Raw genomic sequence first — 16,921 nt, forward strand, 5'->3', positions numbered from 1 at the left:
ACATGCAAAGTCATTCTATTTGTTGGCAAGCACAGTAAAAATTCTCCCTGTAAAGTGCTTTTGGACATTCAAGGAACATAAAAGATCCAATACAAATGGATATGCTTTCAAAATAAATGAAATATAGTGGGTAGATGTCAGGGTTGATATGGCAAGGTGGTTTATTTACAGGATTTTTTTCACCCATGAGTGGGATTAACCATTCAATAGAACACACAACACATTCCTTCAGCATGTACACCCTTTGGCGCATTTTTATGAGGACTTTAACCACTAGTTATATTTAAAACAAATAGCTGATAAAATGACCACAATGAAGACCTCATCACAAATAACCAACCCTACTGGTTGTAGGCTTCTCTAATGGAATAAGAAGGAATAAAGCTGCTCGGTAGCAATGCCACCCAATAACTTCAGAGATGTGAATCCAGATAGGAGTAGGAACCAGATATTCTTAAACATAAAATACTTATGACAAATAAAGGTGGAAGTTAGAAGTACCCAAAAATACTATAATAGAGGAATTGGTCTTAAAATAGGATTAATACTACAAAAAATGATTATGAATCTACAATATATTTATAAAAGCTTATGAATAGAAATTGTCAAGCCAGTTCTGACATGTCCTACCTTATTCAAATTGTGACTAACTCACTAAAAGTATTGCAATTATAAGTTGCTTTTTTTAGTTAAAATATTTCTACATTATTAAAAATTTCATAATTAGGTTTTCAAAGCCAAATGCTATGGCCATTTCTTCTCAAAGGCTATTTGAAGGACTGTGCAACCTCCACTTGACTATCCAATGAGATCAGAGCTAATTCTGACCTGGGCTCCCTGCCTTTAATAAGAATAAGCACATAAGCAGCAAAAATTACATTAAAAGGAAAGTCCTGATAGATTAACAGCTTAACATATATCTAGATGTTTTTTAAACCACAAAAAGATCATGTACAAATTCTTGAAAATTAAATTCCTAAAAAGACAGGAAATAGTAGATGAACAGACAAATTTTGTATACTTCCTCATGCGACCATTTTGGAATTCTTTCTAGGGTTATTTTTGCGCTCATTGGTGATTGTAATTTGGTGTGTAATGCAAATTTCTCAAAAAGCCTGATCATATTAATTGCTTAACGAGAAAAGGAATAAGCTGTTGCAATGTACTGGAAACATATGAATTGGAAGGCAGCTTGTTTTATATTAAGACAACTGGTTAACCTAATACATTAGCCTCAGATGTATTATGACAAATCATAAATTCTGTTCTTTCAGGCATATGTAGCAGTTAAAAAGTATTTAAAAGCAATAATCAAGACTGAAGGAATTAAATTCTTTGAAAGCATTGGAAGGACTGTCTTCCCAATGTGTATAGTTATTCAGTAAATCGCTGAGATTACTGAAGCTAGACGTTCCAGGCGCAGATCCATGGTCTTGCGAGACTAACGGATGCCACCACCAGCTGAGGGGAATGCACAAAGAGGACATCTGGCTCATGGAGAGAAAACTGACCTGACACTACAGCCCAATTCTTGCTTATGTGGATTGGGGTACAAAGGCCAAGGACAAGCTTATGTTGAACTGTGAAATATATCCCTACACAAATAATCAGGCAACATTTTCCTAACATGTTTCTACTCAGATAAATGCTTGGCTAACAGGGAAATCCTACTTCTCTTGGAATCATCTTGCAGTGAGAAAACACTTAGAGTGCCATTACAAGTTGCTGTAAGTACTGCATTCACTTTTATGAAGTTGCTCACTATAAAGCCAAGGTGACTTTAATTAATACACAGCCATTTAATTGTATTATCCAGAGGTTAGAAGCCTTAATTCTGAGTTGATCCAGTCCTGTTGCTGGAGCCATTTGGGGACAGAATATCTGAGTCTTGCTGTTAACAAACCTAATGATGTTCTCAATAATAATATATTTTCCCACCCAGAAGGAAACCTTGAGTAATTTTTTTTTAGACAAAGTGTAATTTTAATACCTCATCTGTTTGCCCTGACTGAAATTAGATAACTTAAAACAAACCTGGTTTCTGGCTTGATGCAATCTATTATTAAAATATCTTCCCCAAATTCGATACTAAAATAATGTCTAACAGAAATTCAAAGAGCATTAAGTTATGTCAACAAATATCTTGGTGTATCTAACAAAGACTTGTAGAACGGTTGAAGATAAGCGACTTGTCAGTTTCCTTTTTAATATTTCATATTGGAGGTGAGAAGCACTTCCCTTTATACAGCCTACTTGAATCTAATGTGATTGTAGGAAACAAAAACAATCCCACAGGTAACATACATCTATCAGTTTGAATACTGCAAAACATAAATAAAACTTGTAAAAGTTAACAAAAAAGTGAAGAGCTTTGGATCAAATGAAATGTTCATATACATTATATACATAAAAATGTGCAACTTAAATCACAACTGCATCTCACAGTAAGATATGGAATACACAGTTAATTTACAGGATTTGCAAGTATAATACAACATAATCAAGTGTACAAATACAATTTAATTTCCTCATCTATACTAATATTCTCAAGTACGGTCCTTTCTGTTTTGCAAATTTTTATCAGTCTCTACTAGGCAGAACAAACACTTGACATGCTTTTGAATTCAGACAAGACAAACTTTGCACAAATTACTGCTTTGAAAAAGATGTGAACGAAATCACAAGGAAGAATATTGGTTCAGTGAAGCCATATCTGCATTTCATCTGCACCTTCTAGTAAATCTAGTGGAGTGTTTGGGATTTTAATTCTATGCCCAGCATGGTGCATGGAAAATCTTCATATGCAGTGGCATTGTAGCAGCTGAAACAGCAAAGTTTTACAATTTCCTTCTACAGTATTTTTGCTCCAATTGCTTTCAGTACCATCTTTCTCGTGCATTTTGTAAAATGGCAATGAATACACTCTACATAAAACAGTTACAAATTTTGTAAACGTTATAAATAAAATTCATGTATAATTCCCTTAAAATTAACAGTATAATAAAAATGCATTTGACTTGGTTTACTTGGGCCTTTACATACAAGAGCCCTCTGTTGCTTAAGTGCTTTAATGTAGGTATGTGCATTTAAAAGTAAGTATTACAATTTCCTCTATATGTCTAATTGCAAAAGACTACATTATAGAAGCACTTGACTGTTGCTAGCAGACTGGCAGATATGTACTGCATTCTGGATGTTAGAGATCAAACTAATTTTCCAATCTATTTTAAAAAGTTTGTAATTTTTCTTTGATCCACAGGATTAGCATTTAGACATTCCCACAATGTCTACCTTAGTTGAGAACATTCCCTATGCAAGGAAACAAAAATGCTGTGCAAAACCATGAAGATTTGGTTGCGAATAAACCAAGTTTATGAAAGTACATTCGTCAGACCTAAAGGCATGTTTAGTCATTAGTTTCCAACAGGCTCTCTCTGCATTCCTTTCTTGGTAGTTGGTTTATGATTAAAAAAATACATGTTATTGCAACACAAAAAAAAATGCAAAGCAAGCCTTTTTGTACAAGGGCATATATAATTGGACAAGTGATAACACAATTTGTTAGCAAGAGACTAGGCAATGTGAATTGCAGTATGATTTAGGCAACAGTGAAAATGTAGGGACCTGGTTGCAGTATCTGGAATGGTGACAAACATGTAAAGCAAGTCTGCATTTTCCTGAAGTGAAGCAAGTGGAATGAGGCAGAGAAGTGAGGGGCAGTGAGCTGCATGTTAATTTCTCACCCACGACTTTCCTCATGTACATAGACTTAATGCAATCAAGATTTTGCACTGTTAGAACAACCCTTTAAAAACCTCCCCTTTACTCTTTCCCGCATTCATATTTCTTACATAAACAACGCTAAGAAAAAGCTTGTTACTATTTTTCTGAGTGAACACCACCATTTCCTAAATGCATTACTGAACCTGTATTACTTTCTGCTTTGAATTAAAAGCAGCTACATAGATGCATATATCCTGCAAAGCTGGAGTTACTGTAACGTGGGTATCCTATGGAAAGCCTCACTAATGCAGCTATGAGTGTCAGTAAAATGGAGAGTTCAAGCAAATATTTTTCTGCCAGCCCCTTAAAATCAGCACATCTTCAAAATAAGTACTATTTGTTCTTTTAAAGTGTGAAGCCATGTTTCCAGCAAACCACCTGAAACTTGCATGCAGTTGGAATAGTTTGCACTCAGCTCCAAACAATGCCCACACTGTCCAGTCACACTGTACTGATAATATTGTACAGTGGAAGGACCTCCTATATCCTGGTCTAGTTCTAATGGATTTTATTTTTTTAAGTGCAGATTGCTTTAAAATAGTAAACCCCACACTCTACTCTATCATGTACGTATTATAGTACATCTCAACAGACTAGCCAAAAGAGCATGCTCTACATTGATAGAGGAAAAAGACCAATTTGGGTGATTTGCATGTTGAAGACACATTTAACCATTGAACAAACTACTTTTGTTTTGGTTGACAGCTATGTCCACTATACACAATTCATCGTTAAAAATCCCCACAGCTATCACTATAAACAAGTAGTCATTCACAAGAGTCACATTGGGTTAAGGTCTTTTTCCTAATGTTAAGTGTCGACTTTTCCAAAGGTTCCTTCTGGTGGCCTGTAATGTTTTGGAAAAGCCTTCAATTGTAGAGTGTTAAATGCGTACTTGCGACATCCAACATTCTTCATGGTGTTTTCTCGGCGACATCCCTCGCTGGGGAAGAAACAAGCACAGAGAATGATAGCAGCAAAGAAAAAAAATGATATACAAAACAAAAGACTTTTAAGACAATAGCAGGATGAGCATTTGGTTAATAATGAAGCATATGAATGGTGAACAATGATTACACAATACATGCTTCACGGACCAGGTTGCTCAGATTTATGCCGTTATGTAAGAACAATTGGTTTAAGGTCAGGTTTGAACACTATTATAACACACCCAAAATAATTTCTGATGAGAAACACAAGAGATTTCTGCAAATCCCAAATGCTGGAGGTACTCAGCAGGTCAGGTAGCATCTATGGAGAGAAATAAAGATTCGATGTTTCAGTCCGAGACTGACCTGAAGAAGGGTTTTGGCCTGAAATGTCAACTCTTTATACCTTTCCATTGATGCTGCCTGACCTGCTGAGTACCTCCAGCATTTTGAGTGCACTATTAATTTCTGATGAGACCCTTTAGTTCAGAGACACATCTATGGCTGGAATTGGCATCAAATACTTGTGCTTGCTCACTGCACAAATTATAGTTTTACTATTAAATTTTACAAAGATAAGCACTAATGTTGTCAATTAATTGATATATATGTGTCATTTGAAGTAGTGGCATACTGAGCCATATAGATCCTGAAAGGGTCAGGGCTGCCGAAAGAGAGCTACAGCCAATCTTCTTGCAGACAGGAGCTGATTTTGAAGGACGCTTCATGCTAAATGGGTAAATATATTGATCAGAGACTAGGCAGGCTTCAGGATTGATCTTCATTCTGTTCTGAAGCGAAGTGACATTAGAAGAGCTTGGAACATTTTTCTGGTGCCCAAGGAAAAAGGAAGTCAGCAACTGCACATCAGAATGCAGACAAAGGCAGGCTGGACAGGATTTCATTGCCAAATATCCACCAACATGCCCCTATCTACGTTAGGGATGTGCACAGTTCTTCAAAAGTTTCATACATTTTGATAATTATAAATCACTGTTTTCAGATATGGAATTGTGGAAAATAAAATTGTATAAAATAAAAAGGAGCAATTTGATAACTGTTAAACTGTACAACATACATGGAGCCTTTTAGCCCTCTATGTTAAATAACAGAAAGGAGCCATCTATTGAATACAATTCTCACTCTCCTTTTCCAGTAGCCCTGGGTAAAATCAAAGTGGAAATACTATTGATTTATTCACTTACACTGGCTAAATGGGTGTGCTATAAAAGAGTGCAGAATGCAGTACAATAAATGCCTGTGTTTACACAAGCAAGTTAGTTGTCATATAATAGCTGGCCGGATGTCTGAACAGATTTGTTTTGAACTGGCAAAGCACTTCTTAGGCAAGGTACATAACCCAACTTAGGCAAGGTACATAACCCAACTTAAAAAAAACAAGTTATTCCAGTCAAGGCCAATGTACATTTTAGAAGGTTATAATATTTCAAAATAAATCTGAATACAATGTTAAGTACAATCAAGCAGTTCCAAGGAAGGAATTACCACTTTTGACGCCGCTTCCAAGAAAGCACTGTCATTTCAGAACTCAACACAGAAGAACATTACAATATAACAGTCACACAACATCTAAAAGAAAGCATATGACTGCAATAAAGTGTAGGGAGGGTTTTTTTTAAAAAATACAGTCCTTATATTTTTGATATATTCCAAGAATTTGAGGTACTGGTCAACTGTTTCTTTACAAGAGATCCAATGTAACAGTGGTTGGAATCTGTCATACATCCTCTAGCTTTAGCTTTGATAAAATATATACATAAAGTACAGTATAAATTGACAATTGTAAGGCAAATTGTATGGTGGACAATTCTATTGCACAACCTTCCATTCAGCGGCTTCTGAGAAACAAGTAGCTAAGCGTTTTTTTAAATCATTTTGGAAAAAGGAATGGCTTTTAATCTTCTCTTCATTGGCATCGAAATCTGGCCAGCAGATATGCAAGGCTCAGAAAGACCCATACAATCATTAAATTGGGGCTAAAAGCAAGTAAAGGAATGGAATAAAGGAGGCTGGGGTCAAGCCTGCAATCGCGAACGGGCACCAAGCCACTCAAGTTCTTCTGTGTGACTACCTCCCGCGTTCCAATGCTGTGAAAAGGGAAAATATAGAGAAGGTGGCAAAAGTAGGGGTGGTCACAGGGAAAGGCAGCAAAACAAGCGAGCGGCAAATATAGAACAGGCAAAGATAGAACAAGAGAGGGGGAAGGGTGGGGGGGGTTGAGTGGGGGCGGGCGGGGTGAGAGAGGGCAGGTCAGGGTGATGGGGCAGTTCGCGGTGAGGGGGCAGTAGTTTGGGGTGAGAGAGGGCAGGTCGGGTGAGAGGCGGCAGGTCGGGTGAGAGGGAGCAGGCGGGGTGAGAAGAGGGTGGGGTGAGGGCAGTGGGGGAGGGCTCATTTTATGTACAAAAGAGTCAAATAGAAATTACAAGGGAGAGAGGCACCAAAATCAGCAAATTAAAATAAGATTGACAAAAGTAACAGAAGAGGAAGAGTGACAAAAGGGAAAAAAGAGAGAAGTTGAAAATTCAGAAAGAATGCCAATGGTTTCTCATGTTCAGTCTGTATGTAACAAGTACATGCTGCACTGCCATGCCTCATATCATGCTTTAAATTGTACAAGCAAACTGAACGTGATTAACCATCCTCGTATTTAACCCTTTCTCACCATCTAAAGGTAAATTAATTAACGTTTCCACAGATTGTTTTAGTATATCTATGGATCATAATAAGGCAAACTGGATTGCTATTTTTTGCCTAAGCACAAATTGGTTAGTTCTGGGAGTTCTTAAATAATATATTCCATAATACTTACTATGGTGCTAAGGTAAATGTAAGAATAAATGAGTGAAAATTAGAATTCAATTATAAATCACAACTTTATTTTAGAACTATGGCAATATAAAGGTTTTCTTTCAAAACAACTTAGTTATCTGTAGGAATGAAAAGGGCAATTAATGAAAAGACAAATTTAGAGTTTGCCAGATGCTCAATCTCTCTTTGATGTTTTGGTGAGATAGGATTAGATGACAGGTAAACATAGAAAGGATAAGAAAACTACAAAAACTTTGAAACAAGGTACACAATTAAATTAACTTTAAAACTTGAATGTTCAAACAGGATTTGATCATTTTGTGCAGAATGGTTTACTGTGACTTAAATTCTTATCCTTTCTTATACAGCAAATTAAGAACATGTCTAATGCTGAAACTTTTCTGTACTTGCGAAATATTTAAAGGATTCGGAGCTCCTGAAATTTGCAAAACATGAAGCAAAATTGATGAACAATGCATAAAGGAGGAGTATAAAATTAAAAACAAGGAAAGCTTTTGGACACCTTTATAATCTTAGCCACATTCACATTGTTCTGTTGGACAAGAAACAAGCAATTTTACTGCTTTTGTGTGCAGGAATATGAGCAAACTGCAGAAGAGGTATCTAGAGAGAATGCCAGATAAACAAGTGTAAATGAACAAAGTATTTCAGTTTACTTACTTCCCACAGTTCAGTCATTTGAAAATGAAAAAAAAATTGCAGCATGTGGTTATTTAGCTTTTTAACCACTGTACTATTCACTTGTTTACTTATTAATCATAATTTAATCCCTTTCTACCTTAAAAATTGAGGCTGAGAGGAAAATTGGATCAGCCCTGATGAAATAGTGGAGCAGACTTGAAGGGCCAAATGGCCTAATTCTGCTCCTATATCATATGCTCTTCCATCTGACTGCTTTTCAATCTTGTGGTGGGTTTCCCGGAGGTCCATGGAGCTGCAGAGTAGGTACATTGATGAATCTTTACAAGGTTTATGGGCTGATACCAAGCCTCCAGGTCACACTTCAGAAAGATTGAAACAGATACTGCAAACTTGCTATGCTTCCATGAGAAACACCAAGTACAAAGAAGTGGGAGCCAGGCAGTAAATAGACAGTAAAGGTCAATCAGGTGATCGGTACTGGGACCCTCATTGTTTAAAATATAATGACTGTGATATATGAACATAGGAGGTATGATAAGTATACAGATGACAAAAGAATTCACAGTGATGTTGGTAGTGAGGACCATGGTTAAGAGCTGCAGGACAATACTGATTAGTTGGTGCGGTGGGCAATGTGTGCGTAGATGAAATTTAATTCAGATAATTGTGAGGTAGTGGGATTTGAGAAAACTACCAAGGGTATGACATATACAATCAAACATCAGGCTCTGAGGAATAATGAGGAACAGAAGAATCTTGATGTACAAGTTTTTTTCACATTTATCGTGTATTGCATTGTATTGCTGCCGCTGTTAACAAATTGCACACATATGCCATTGATATTAAACCTCATTCTGCTTATTATACAAGTTCAAGGTGGCAGCATAGGTAGATAAGGTGATAAAGGCATACTGGATACTCGCCTTCAGTAGCCAGGGAGCAGAACGTAAAAGCAACGAGGCTGTGGTACTATTTTATACAATATTAAGTCAAAAGTGAAGTTCTGCACACAGTTCCAATTGCCAAACTCTAGGAAGGACGTGGTTACACTAACGAGGGTGCAGACAAAATTCACCGGGATATTGCCTGAGATGGAATGTCTCAGTTATGACCCAAAACTTGGTGTGTTTTCATGGGAGCAGAGAAGACTGACAGGAAATCTGTTGGAGATGCACAAAATTATGAGGGGCATAGAGAGGTAGAGTAGGAAACTATTCTCCATAGCATAGGTCTAGGGGTAAGAGATTCAGGGTGAAATTACAAAGTACTTTTGTTTTACCAAGAGGGTGGTTGGAACTTGGAACAAACTTCCTGGACTCACGGAGGTGGCAGTTCTTCTCTCAAAAATTTAGCAATATTTAGGCAAATACTTGAATCACCAAGGCACAGAAAACTGCGGACTAATTCTGGCAAAATGGAGTAATTATAGGTTGATATTTGATGGGCAGCATCAACGTGGTGGGCTGAAGGGCTTGTTTTTGTGCTTTATCATTAACAAATAGAAAATCTGATGGAGTTATTGTTCCTGCTCTTTTAGGTAAATGCTGGCTCCTTCAGCAGATGAAGTTAAATGTTACATTTGAAATTAGAAGTATATTTGAGAGTGCAAACACGAGGAAATCTGTAGATGCTGGAAATTCAAGCAACACACACAAAATGCTGGTGGAATGCAGCAGGCCAGGCAGCATCTACAGGAAGAGGTACAGTCGACGTATCGGGCCGAGACCCTTCGTCAGGACTAACTGAAAGAAGAGGTAGTACGAGATTTGAAAGTGTGAGGGGGAGGGGGAGATCGAAATGATAGGAGAAGACAGGAGGGGGAGGGATGGAGCTAAGAGCTGGAAAGTTGATTGGCAAAAGGGATACAAGGCTGGAGAAGGGAGAGGATCATGGGATGGGAGGAGAGGAGCACCAGAGGAAGATGGAGAGCAGGCAAGGAGTTACAGTGAGAGGGACAGAGGGAGAAAAAAGAGAGAGAAAGAAAGGGAAAAAAGAAAAATTAATAATAATAAATAAATAAGGGATGGGGTAAGAAGGGGAAAAGAAGCATTAATGGAGGTTAGAGAAGTCTATGTTCATGCCATCAGGTTGGAGGGTACCCAGACGGAATATAAGGTGTTGTTCCTCCAACCTGAGTGTGGCTTCACCTTTACAGTAGGGGAGGCCGTGGATAGACATATCAGAATGGGAATGGGACGTGGAATTAAAATGTGTGGCCACTGGGAGATCCTGCTTTCTCTGGCGGAAAGAGCGTAGGTGTTCAGCGAAATAGTCTCCCAGTCTGCGTCAGGTCTTGCCAATATATAGAAGGCCGCACTGGGAGCACCGGACGCAGTATATCACTCCAGCCGACTCACAGGTGAAGTGTGACCTCACCTGGAAGGACTGTCTGGGGCCCTGAATGGTGGTGAGGGAGGAAGTGTAAGGGCATGTGTAGCACTTGTTCCGCTTATAAGGATAAGTGCCGGGAGGGAGATCGTTGGGAAGGGATGGGGGGGGAAATGAATGGACAAGGGAGTCGCGTAGGGAGCAATCCCTGTGGAAAACAGAAAGGGGGTGAGAGGGAAAGATGTGCTTGGTGGTGGGATCCTGTTGGAGGTAGCAGAAGTTACAGAGAATAATATGTTGGACCTGGAGACTGGTGGGTGGTAGGTGAGGACAAGGGGAACCCTATCCCTAGTGAGGTGGTGGGAGGATGGGGTGAGAGCAAATGTGCGTGAAATGGGAGAGATGTGTTTGAGAGCAGAGTTGATGGTGGAGGAAGGGAAGCCCCTTTTTTTTTTAAAAAAAGGAAGACATCTCCTTCGTCCTGGAATGAAAAGCCTCACCCTAAGAGCAGATGTGGCAGAGACGGAGGAATTGCAAGAAGGGGATGGTATTTTTGCAAGAGATAGGGTGGGAAGAGGAATAGTCCAGGTAGCTGTGAGAGTCCGTAGGCTTATAGTAGACATCAGTAGATAAGCCGTCTCCAGAGATAGAGACAGAAAGATCAAGAAAGGGGAGAGAGGTGTTGGAAATGGACCAGGTAAATTTGAAGGCAGGGTGAAAGTTGGAGGCACAGTTAATAAAGTCAACGAGCTCAGCATGCGTGCAGGAAGCAGCGCCAATGCAGTCGTCGATGTAGCGAAGGGAAAGTGGGGGACAGATACCAGAATAGGCATGGAACATAGATTGTTCCACAAAGCGAACAAAAAGGTAGGCATAGCTAGGACCCATATGGGTGCCCATAGCTACACCTTTAGTTTGGAGGAAGTGGGAGGAGCCAAAAGAGAAACTATTAAGGGTAAGGACTAATTCCACTAGACGGAGGAGAGTGGTGGTAGAGAGAACATTGACTTCTCTAACTTCCATTGATGCCCCTCCTCCCCTGATTACCCCTTATCTTATTTATTTATTCCTGTTCTTTCTCTATCTCTTTTTTCTCCCTGTCCCTCTCACTACAACTCCTTGCCTGCTCTCCATCTTCCTCTAGTGCTCCTCTCCTCCCGTCCCATGATCCTCTCCCTTCTCCAGCCTTGTATCCCTTTTGCCAATCAACTTTCCAGTTCTCTCCATCCCTCCCCCTCCTGTCTTCTCCTATCATTACGGATCTCCCCCTCCCCCTTTCAAATCTCTTACTATCTCTTCTTTCAGTTAGTCTTGACAAAGGGTCTCAGCCCAAAATGTTGCCTGTACCTCTTCCTATAGATGCTGCCTGACCTGTTGCATTCCACCAGCATTTTGTGTGTATTGTTTGTATATTTGAGAGTATTCTATTACCCAAAATGAATCTCTTAATTTCTAATTCTTGAACGATGAAGTGAAGACAAGACAAATGGACCATAATATGGCAAAATGCGAGGTCACTCACTTGGTAGAAATAATAGAGAAGTGGAGTATTGCTTTTAAATGGTATGTAATTAAACAGATGGTGTTCATTGAAACTGGGGCATCCTTGTATACAAAACACAGAGCTAATGTGCAGGTACTGCAAATAATTATGAAGGCAAATGTCTTTGCTGAAAGTGGATTTGAGTATTGTATTAGAGTGAAGTCTTACTTCAATACTATGCACAGGGCTGTTGTCCTTACCCAAGGAAGGATGGAGGGAGAACAGTGGAGATTCACCAGATTTACTGCCATTTGTACTGGTGGGTGAAGGATGTTCACAGTGCAAAGATGAAGTTTGCTCTGGCTGGAATTTCTATGGCAAGGCATCTCAATCTCAAAATAATAGTAAAAATCAACATAAAATTTATTACCTAAAATATTTACATGCTACAATATAATAACGTTGATTCATTTTCTTGCAGGCATTTACAGAAAAATAGAACAAATAGAATTTACAAAAAAAACTATACATAAACAAAGACAAACAAGGAACCAGTGTTGAAAAGTAAACAAATAGTGCAAATAAAAAAATACCAAGAACATGAGTTGTAAAGGAGTCCTTGGAAGTGAGTTGTTCAGAGTAATGGTGAGTGAAGTGGGATCCAAGGCTTTCGTAGCTCCTGCCTGATGGTAGTAGTGAGAGGAAAGCAGGGTCGTGTTGGGGTGGGATGTGTGAATAGGGTCCTTGATGATGGATGCTGCTTTCTTGTGGTATTGCTCCACTTAACTGTGCTCAAAGATGGCAAGGGCTTTGCCTGTGATGGACTGGGATATTTAAGAATTGTCCTTTCAGTCAGAGACAAGAAGAAATTTCTTTAACCAAAGGATGACAGATCTTTGAAAGCTCAGTTGTTCAGTACTTTACAGGGAGAAATTAATAGATTTTAGAACATTGGTGGATTTAGGGTGGACCGAATTAGTGCAGGGAACTTGTACAGAGATAAATGATTAGCTATAATCTTATTGATTACATCTGCTTCCAATTCTTAAACTGTTATAAACTAGCTGCAACATCTAGTGGAATAGTGCTTCAAATTTTATTTTGTCACCTGAAAAGTTAAATATATTTTCAAAACTGCTTCAGTAATTTTGTTTATAGCCTATTCATGGCACTCTGGATTTTTCCATATGCACGCACATTCTGAAACATCATAGTCTTTTCTTGGCTCATTTTTGGTTTATTGCACAAAACTTACTATGCCTGGAGACAGCAGAAAATGGGGGAAAGTGAGCTGGAGTAAGAGATAGCAAGGTAGGAGAAAAGTGACAAGGCTAAGTTGTTAACGCATCCTAACAAATTCTGAAGCAGGCCCTGTTGGGAAGGTTTTGTGATGGGATATTAAGTTTTGATGGTGGCAAGATAAAACTGATAGGCTTTTGTAGGGCACTGACAGCTTGGGGAAATTCAGATTGTCAGCAACATAATTATAATAGATAGGAAAGCAGGACACAGTCACCAAGGTATAGTTATTGCTACAAACCATTCAAAGCTGATTTTAGTCACACTGTTTTACCTTTACCCAATTAATTATGTTAACTGCCTGCTGCATGGTGATTTTGCTGACCCAACATTGGAGTTAGTTTACCCATTTTGGGTAAGTGGCAGAGTCTTGATGCACTCCCTTCTCCAAGGCAACTCACTGCATCCCAATTTACAAATTTGTACAATAATGAGGCACAGCTTTTCTGCAGTTTGCTTCTTTCCACAATTAATGTGCGCAGTCTTGAATGGCTTGCCAAAGAATGACAGCTTACCTCCTCATGCAGTCCAGGGCTTGTGTGAAGACCTGAGGAGCCATGCCATGCTCATGCTGCAGGATCAGGCACTGTTCCAGAGTGATTGACATAGCAGTCCGGTCCTTGGCACTTTTACAGCTTGTAAACCGAACACCATTTAATCTACGGCAAATCTGACCACAAAATGAAATAAAAATAATGCTATTATTTTAATACTGCAGAAGACCCACATTTCAAAATAGAATAGTACAGCACAGCACAGGCTGTTTGGCCTACGATGTTGTGCCAATCTCTTAACCTACTAAGATCAATCTAGCGCTTTCCTCTCACATGGACCTTCATTTTTCTATCATCCATGTAATCCACTTTAATTTTCAATTAAAATGAAAATGCAAGCTAAAGAAATCCTAGATCTCCTAGCTGTAGTAATCTACCACAACAAAACAGAACCCATCAAATAATTCAGAAATATTTCAAAGAATCTTGCATGACATTCATTACTTTACAGTTGTCAACCGATAGATAATTGAAGCAGCTGCTGTAAGTAAAACACGTCTCCAGATATAGATACCAGTAAAATGGAAGAAGGAACACTAGGACAATTCCTACACTTTGTGATGTATCATTAAACTAGTGGAACAGTCAATAGACCATCTCAAAAAAAGAATCAGAAAAAAATCTGAAATAAAAGCTGAAAATGCTAGAGGAATTCAGTAGGCCAGGCAGCATCTATGGAAAGAGAAATTTCTAACATTTCAGCTCTGGCACTGTTCATCAGAAAGGAAAAACATAAGGTAATAGGCAGCAGAGAAAGCAGGGGAGAAGGACGGGCAGATCAAAGGGAAGGTCAAATAACCTAATGTGACAGTTAAGACCAGATTCTCCTGTACTGCGACAATGAGGCCAAATGGATTGAGGAACAGCACTCTATCTTCCAGACCAGTTCGTTTTTGTTCCATTTTTTTGTAACCTCTGGCCTTCTGGGTGTATCCTACAGCCTCACAGCCATATCCCTTCAATTCATGGCATGAAAGGATATGGGGAGAAGGCAGGAGATTGAGGCTGAGAGTGAAAATGGATCAGCTGTGATGAAATGGTGGGTTTTATTGTCTTACCATTAGTAGCACATTAGACTACCATAGAATATTAATCAGTTCTTATCTACTCTTTAACTGGCCCGCTGTCAGATAGATCCAGAAGTGCCAGGAACAGAACCAGAATCTCTACATCCTCTTTGTGGACCTGACGAAGGCACTTGATACCATAAGTCACACAGGCCTTTGGCGTATCCTTACCAAGTTAGGCTGTTCCCCAAGGCTGGTCAGCATTGTCAGGACATTCCACGACGGCATGATGGCCAGGGTCATCGAAAATGGCTGCACTTCTGACCTCTTCCCAGTAACTAACGGTGTCAAGCAGGGCTGTGTCCTTGCGCCTATTCTGTTCAGCCTGCTTTTTGCCATGATGCTGTTCTCTGCTCTCTCACAGACTGATGCGGGAATAACAATTCACTACAGGACTGATGGACGATTCTTTGATCCATGATGCCTCAAGCCCAAGACCAAAGTACTGGAAGCAATAGTACGAGACTTCCCCTTTGCAGATGACTGTGCTCTTGCAGTGCACAGTGAAAGGAACCTGCAGGAGCTCACTGCCTCGCTGAGGCAGCAAGAAAATTTGGCCTAACCATCAGCCTGAAGAAGACAGAAGTTCTACCTCAGCCCGAACCTCACACCAAACCTGCTGAACCACGAATTGAGATTGAAGGCACATAGCTCAACTATGTTGTCGCCCTCACTTAACTGGGAAGCTGCCTCACATCCTCCTGCAGTCTAGATCAGGAGGTCTCAAACAGACTTGCAAAAGCTGGGGCATCCTTTGGCAGGCTATGGATGTGTGTGGGGAGAACGTGGCATCCAGCTGAAGACCAAGATGGCAGTCTACAGAGCAGTCGTCCTGACTTCTCTGCTGTATGGCTGTGAAACACGGACCCCGTATCGCAGGCACATCAAGATGTTTGACAGTTCCACCTGTGATGCTTTTGCAAGATCATGGGCATCTCATGCAAGACACAGTTCCCACCACAGAAGTGCTATGAAAGGCCGAGAGCTCTGGCACAGTGTCACTGATCATGAAGGCTTAACTTTGATGGGTTGGACATGTGGTCCGGATGGAAGACAACCGCCTTCCAAGGCTCGTCAGCCTTTTTTTTTTGCACAGAATGGGAATTAAGGGTTATGGGGAAAAGGCAGGTAGGTGGAAATAAGTACATAGCCAGATCAGCCATGATCTTATTGAATGGCAGAGCAGGCTCAATGGGCCACATGGCCTACACCTGCTCTTATTTCTTATGTTCAAAGATGGTATTCTTCTCCAAGCTGGCACATAGCACCAGAAAGCAGGAAGGTCCCACAAAGCGTTATAAAGACTGTGTGACGGTGTCCTTGAAGGCACTCAATATTTCTGTGACTGGTTGGGAGGCCTTGGCCAAAGACCGCAATGCCTGGCACCTGGCAGTCTACAAAGGCACCAGCACATTCGAGAGCAGCGGCTGAAGGACCTCGATCAAAAGCATCAGGACTGCAGGAAGAGACAATCCAACCCTTCAATGGCCGTAACATCCCTGACCTGCGGGTGCATCTGCACTTCCCAGTTCCAGCTTCACTCTCATCAGAGGCGTCACTGATGTTATCTTTGCTCTCAACATACTTCCAAAAAGACTCCTTAACTGCCATATGAGGTCATCTGTTCTCACTTAAAAAACCATAATCCACAGATTTCTTGCGCCCCCTACCCCACCACCACCTTGAAACATACTGGGATTTGACAGGGTAGATGCAGAGATGATGTCTTTCTGGTTGGCGCTCTTAAAACCACAGCCAAGAGTCTGAAAAATAAGAGATCAACCATTCCAGGGAAATGGTAAGGACAGTGGAAACCCAGTTGCTCATTATATTGACAGAGAGATTGATAGATTCTTAGACATTATGGAATTTTAGGAATATTCAGTAATACACATAGAGCAATGCTGCACAGATACAGGCTTTTTGGCCCCATGAGACCATGCCAACCATGATGCCCGCCCAGCTAGTACCAATTTGCTGCATTTG

General features: G+C 40.0%; 1 protein-coding gene across 8 annotated transcripts in view; it reads right to left on the reverse strand.

Moving 5' to 3' along the window:
* Positions 1–2,186: 2,186 nt before the first annotated feature.
* Positions 2,187–16,921, reverse strand: part of LOC140200057 (inositol polyphosphate-4-phosphatase type I A) — a 265,040-nt gene continuing 250,305 nt past the window's right edge. For all 8 annotated transcript variants that reach the window (XM_072262755.1, XM_072262759.1, XM_072262753.1 and 5 more), the window contains 2 exons: positions 13,830–13,984; positions 2,187–4,726 (listed from right to left, as the gene is read on the reverse strand). In XM_072262755.1, the coding sequence (XP_072118856.1) occupies positions 4,594–4,726; positions 13,830–13,984 (288 nt within the window). In that variant the 3' untranslated portion in view covers positions 2,187–4,593. The remainder of the gene's footprint in view (positions 4,727–13,829; positions 13,985–16,921) is intronic.

The sequence above is a fragment of the Mobula birostris genome, chromosome 7 (assembly GCF_030028105.1).
Source record: "Mobula birostris isolate sMobBir1 chromosome 7, sMobBir1.hap1, whole genome shotgun sequence".
NCBI classification, from domain to species: domain Eukaryota; kingdom Metazoa; phylum Chordata; class Chondrichthyes; order Myliobatiformes; family Myliobatidae; genus Mobula; species Mobula birostris.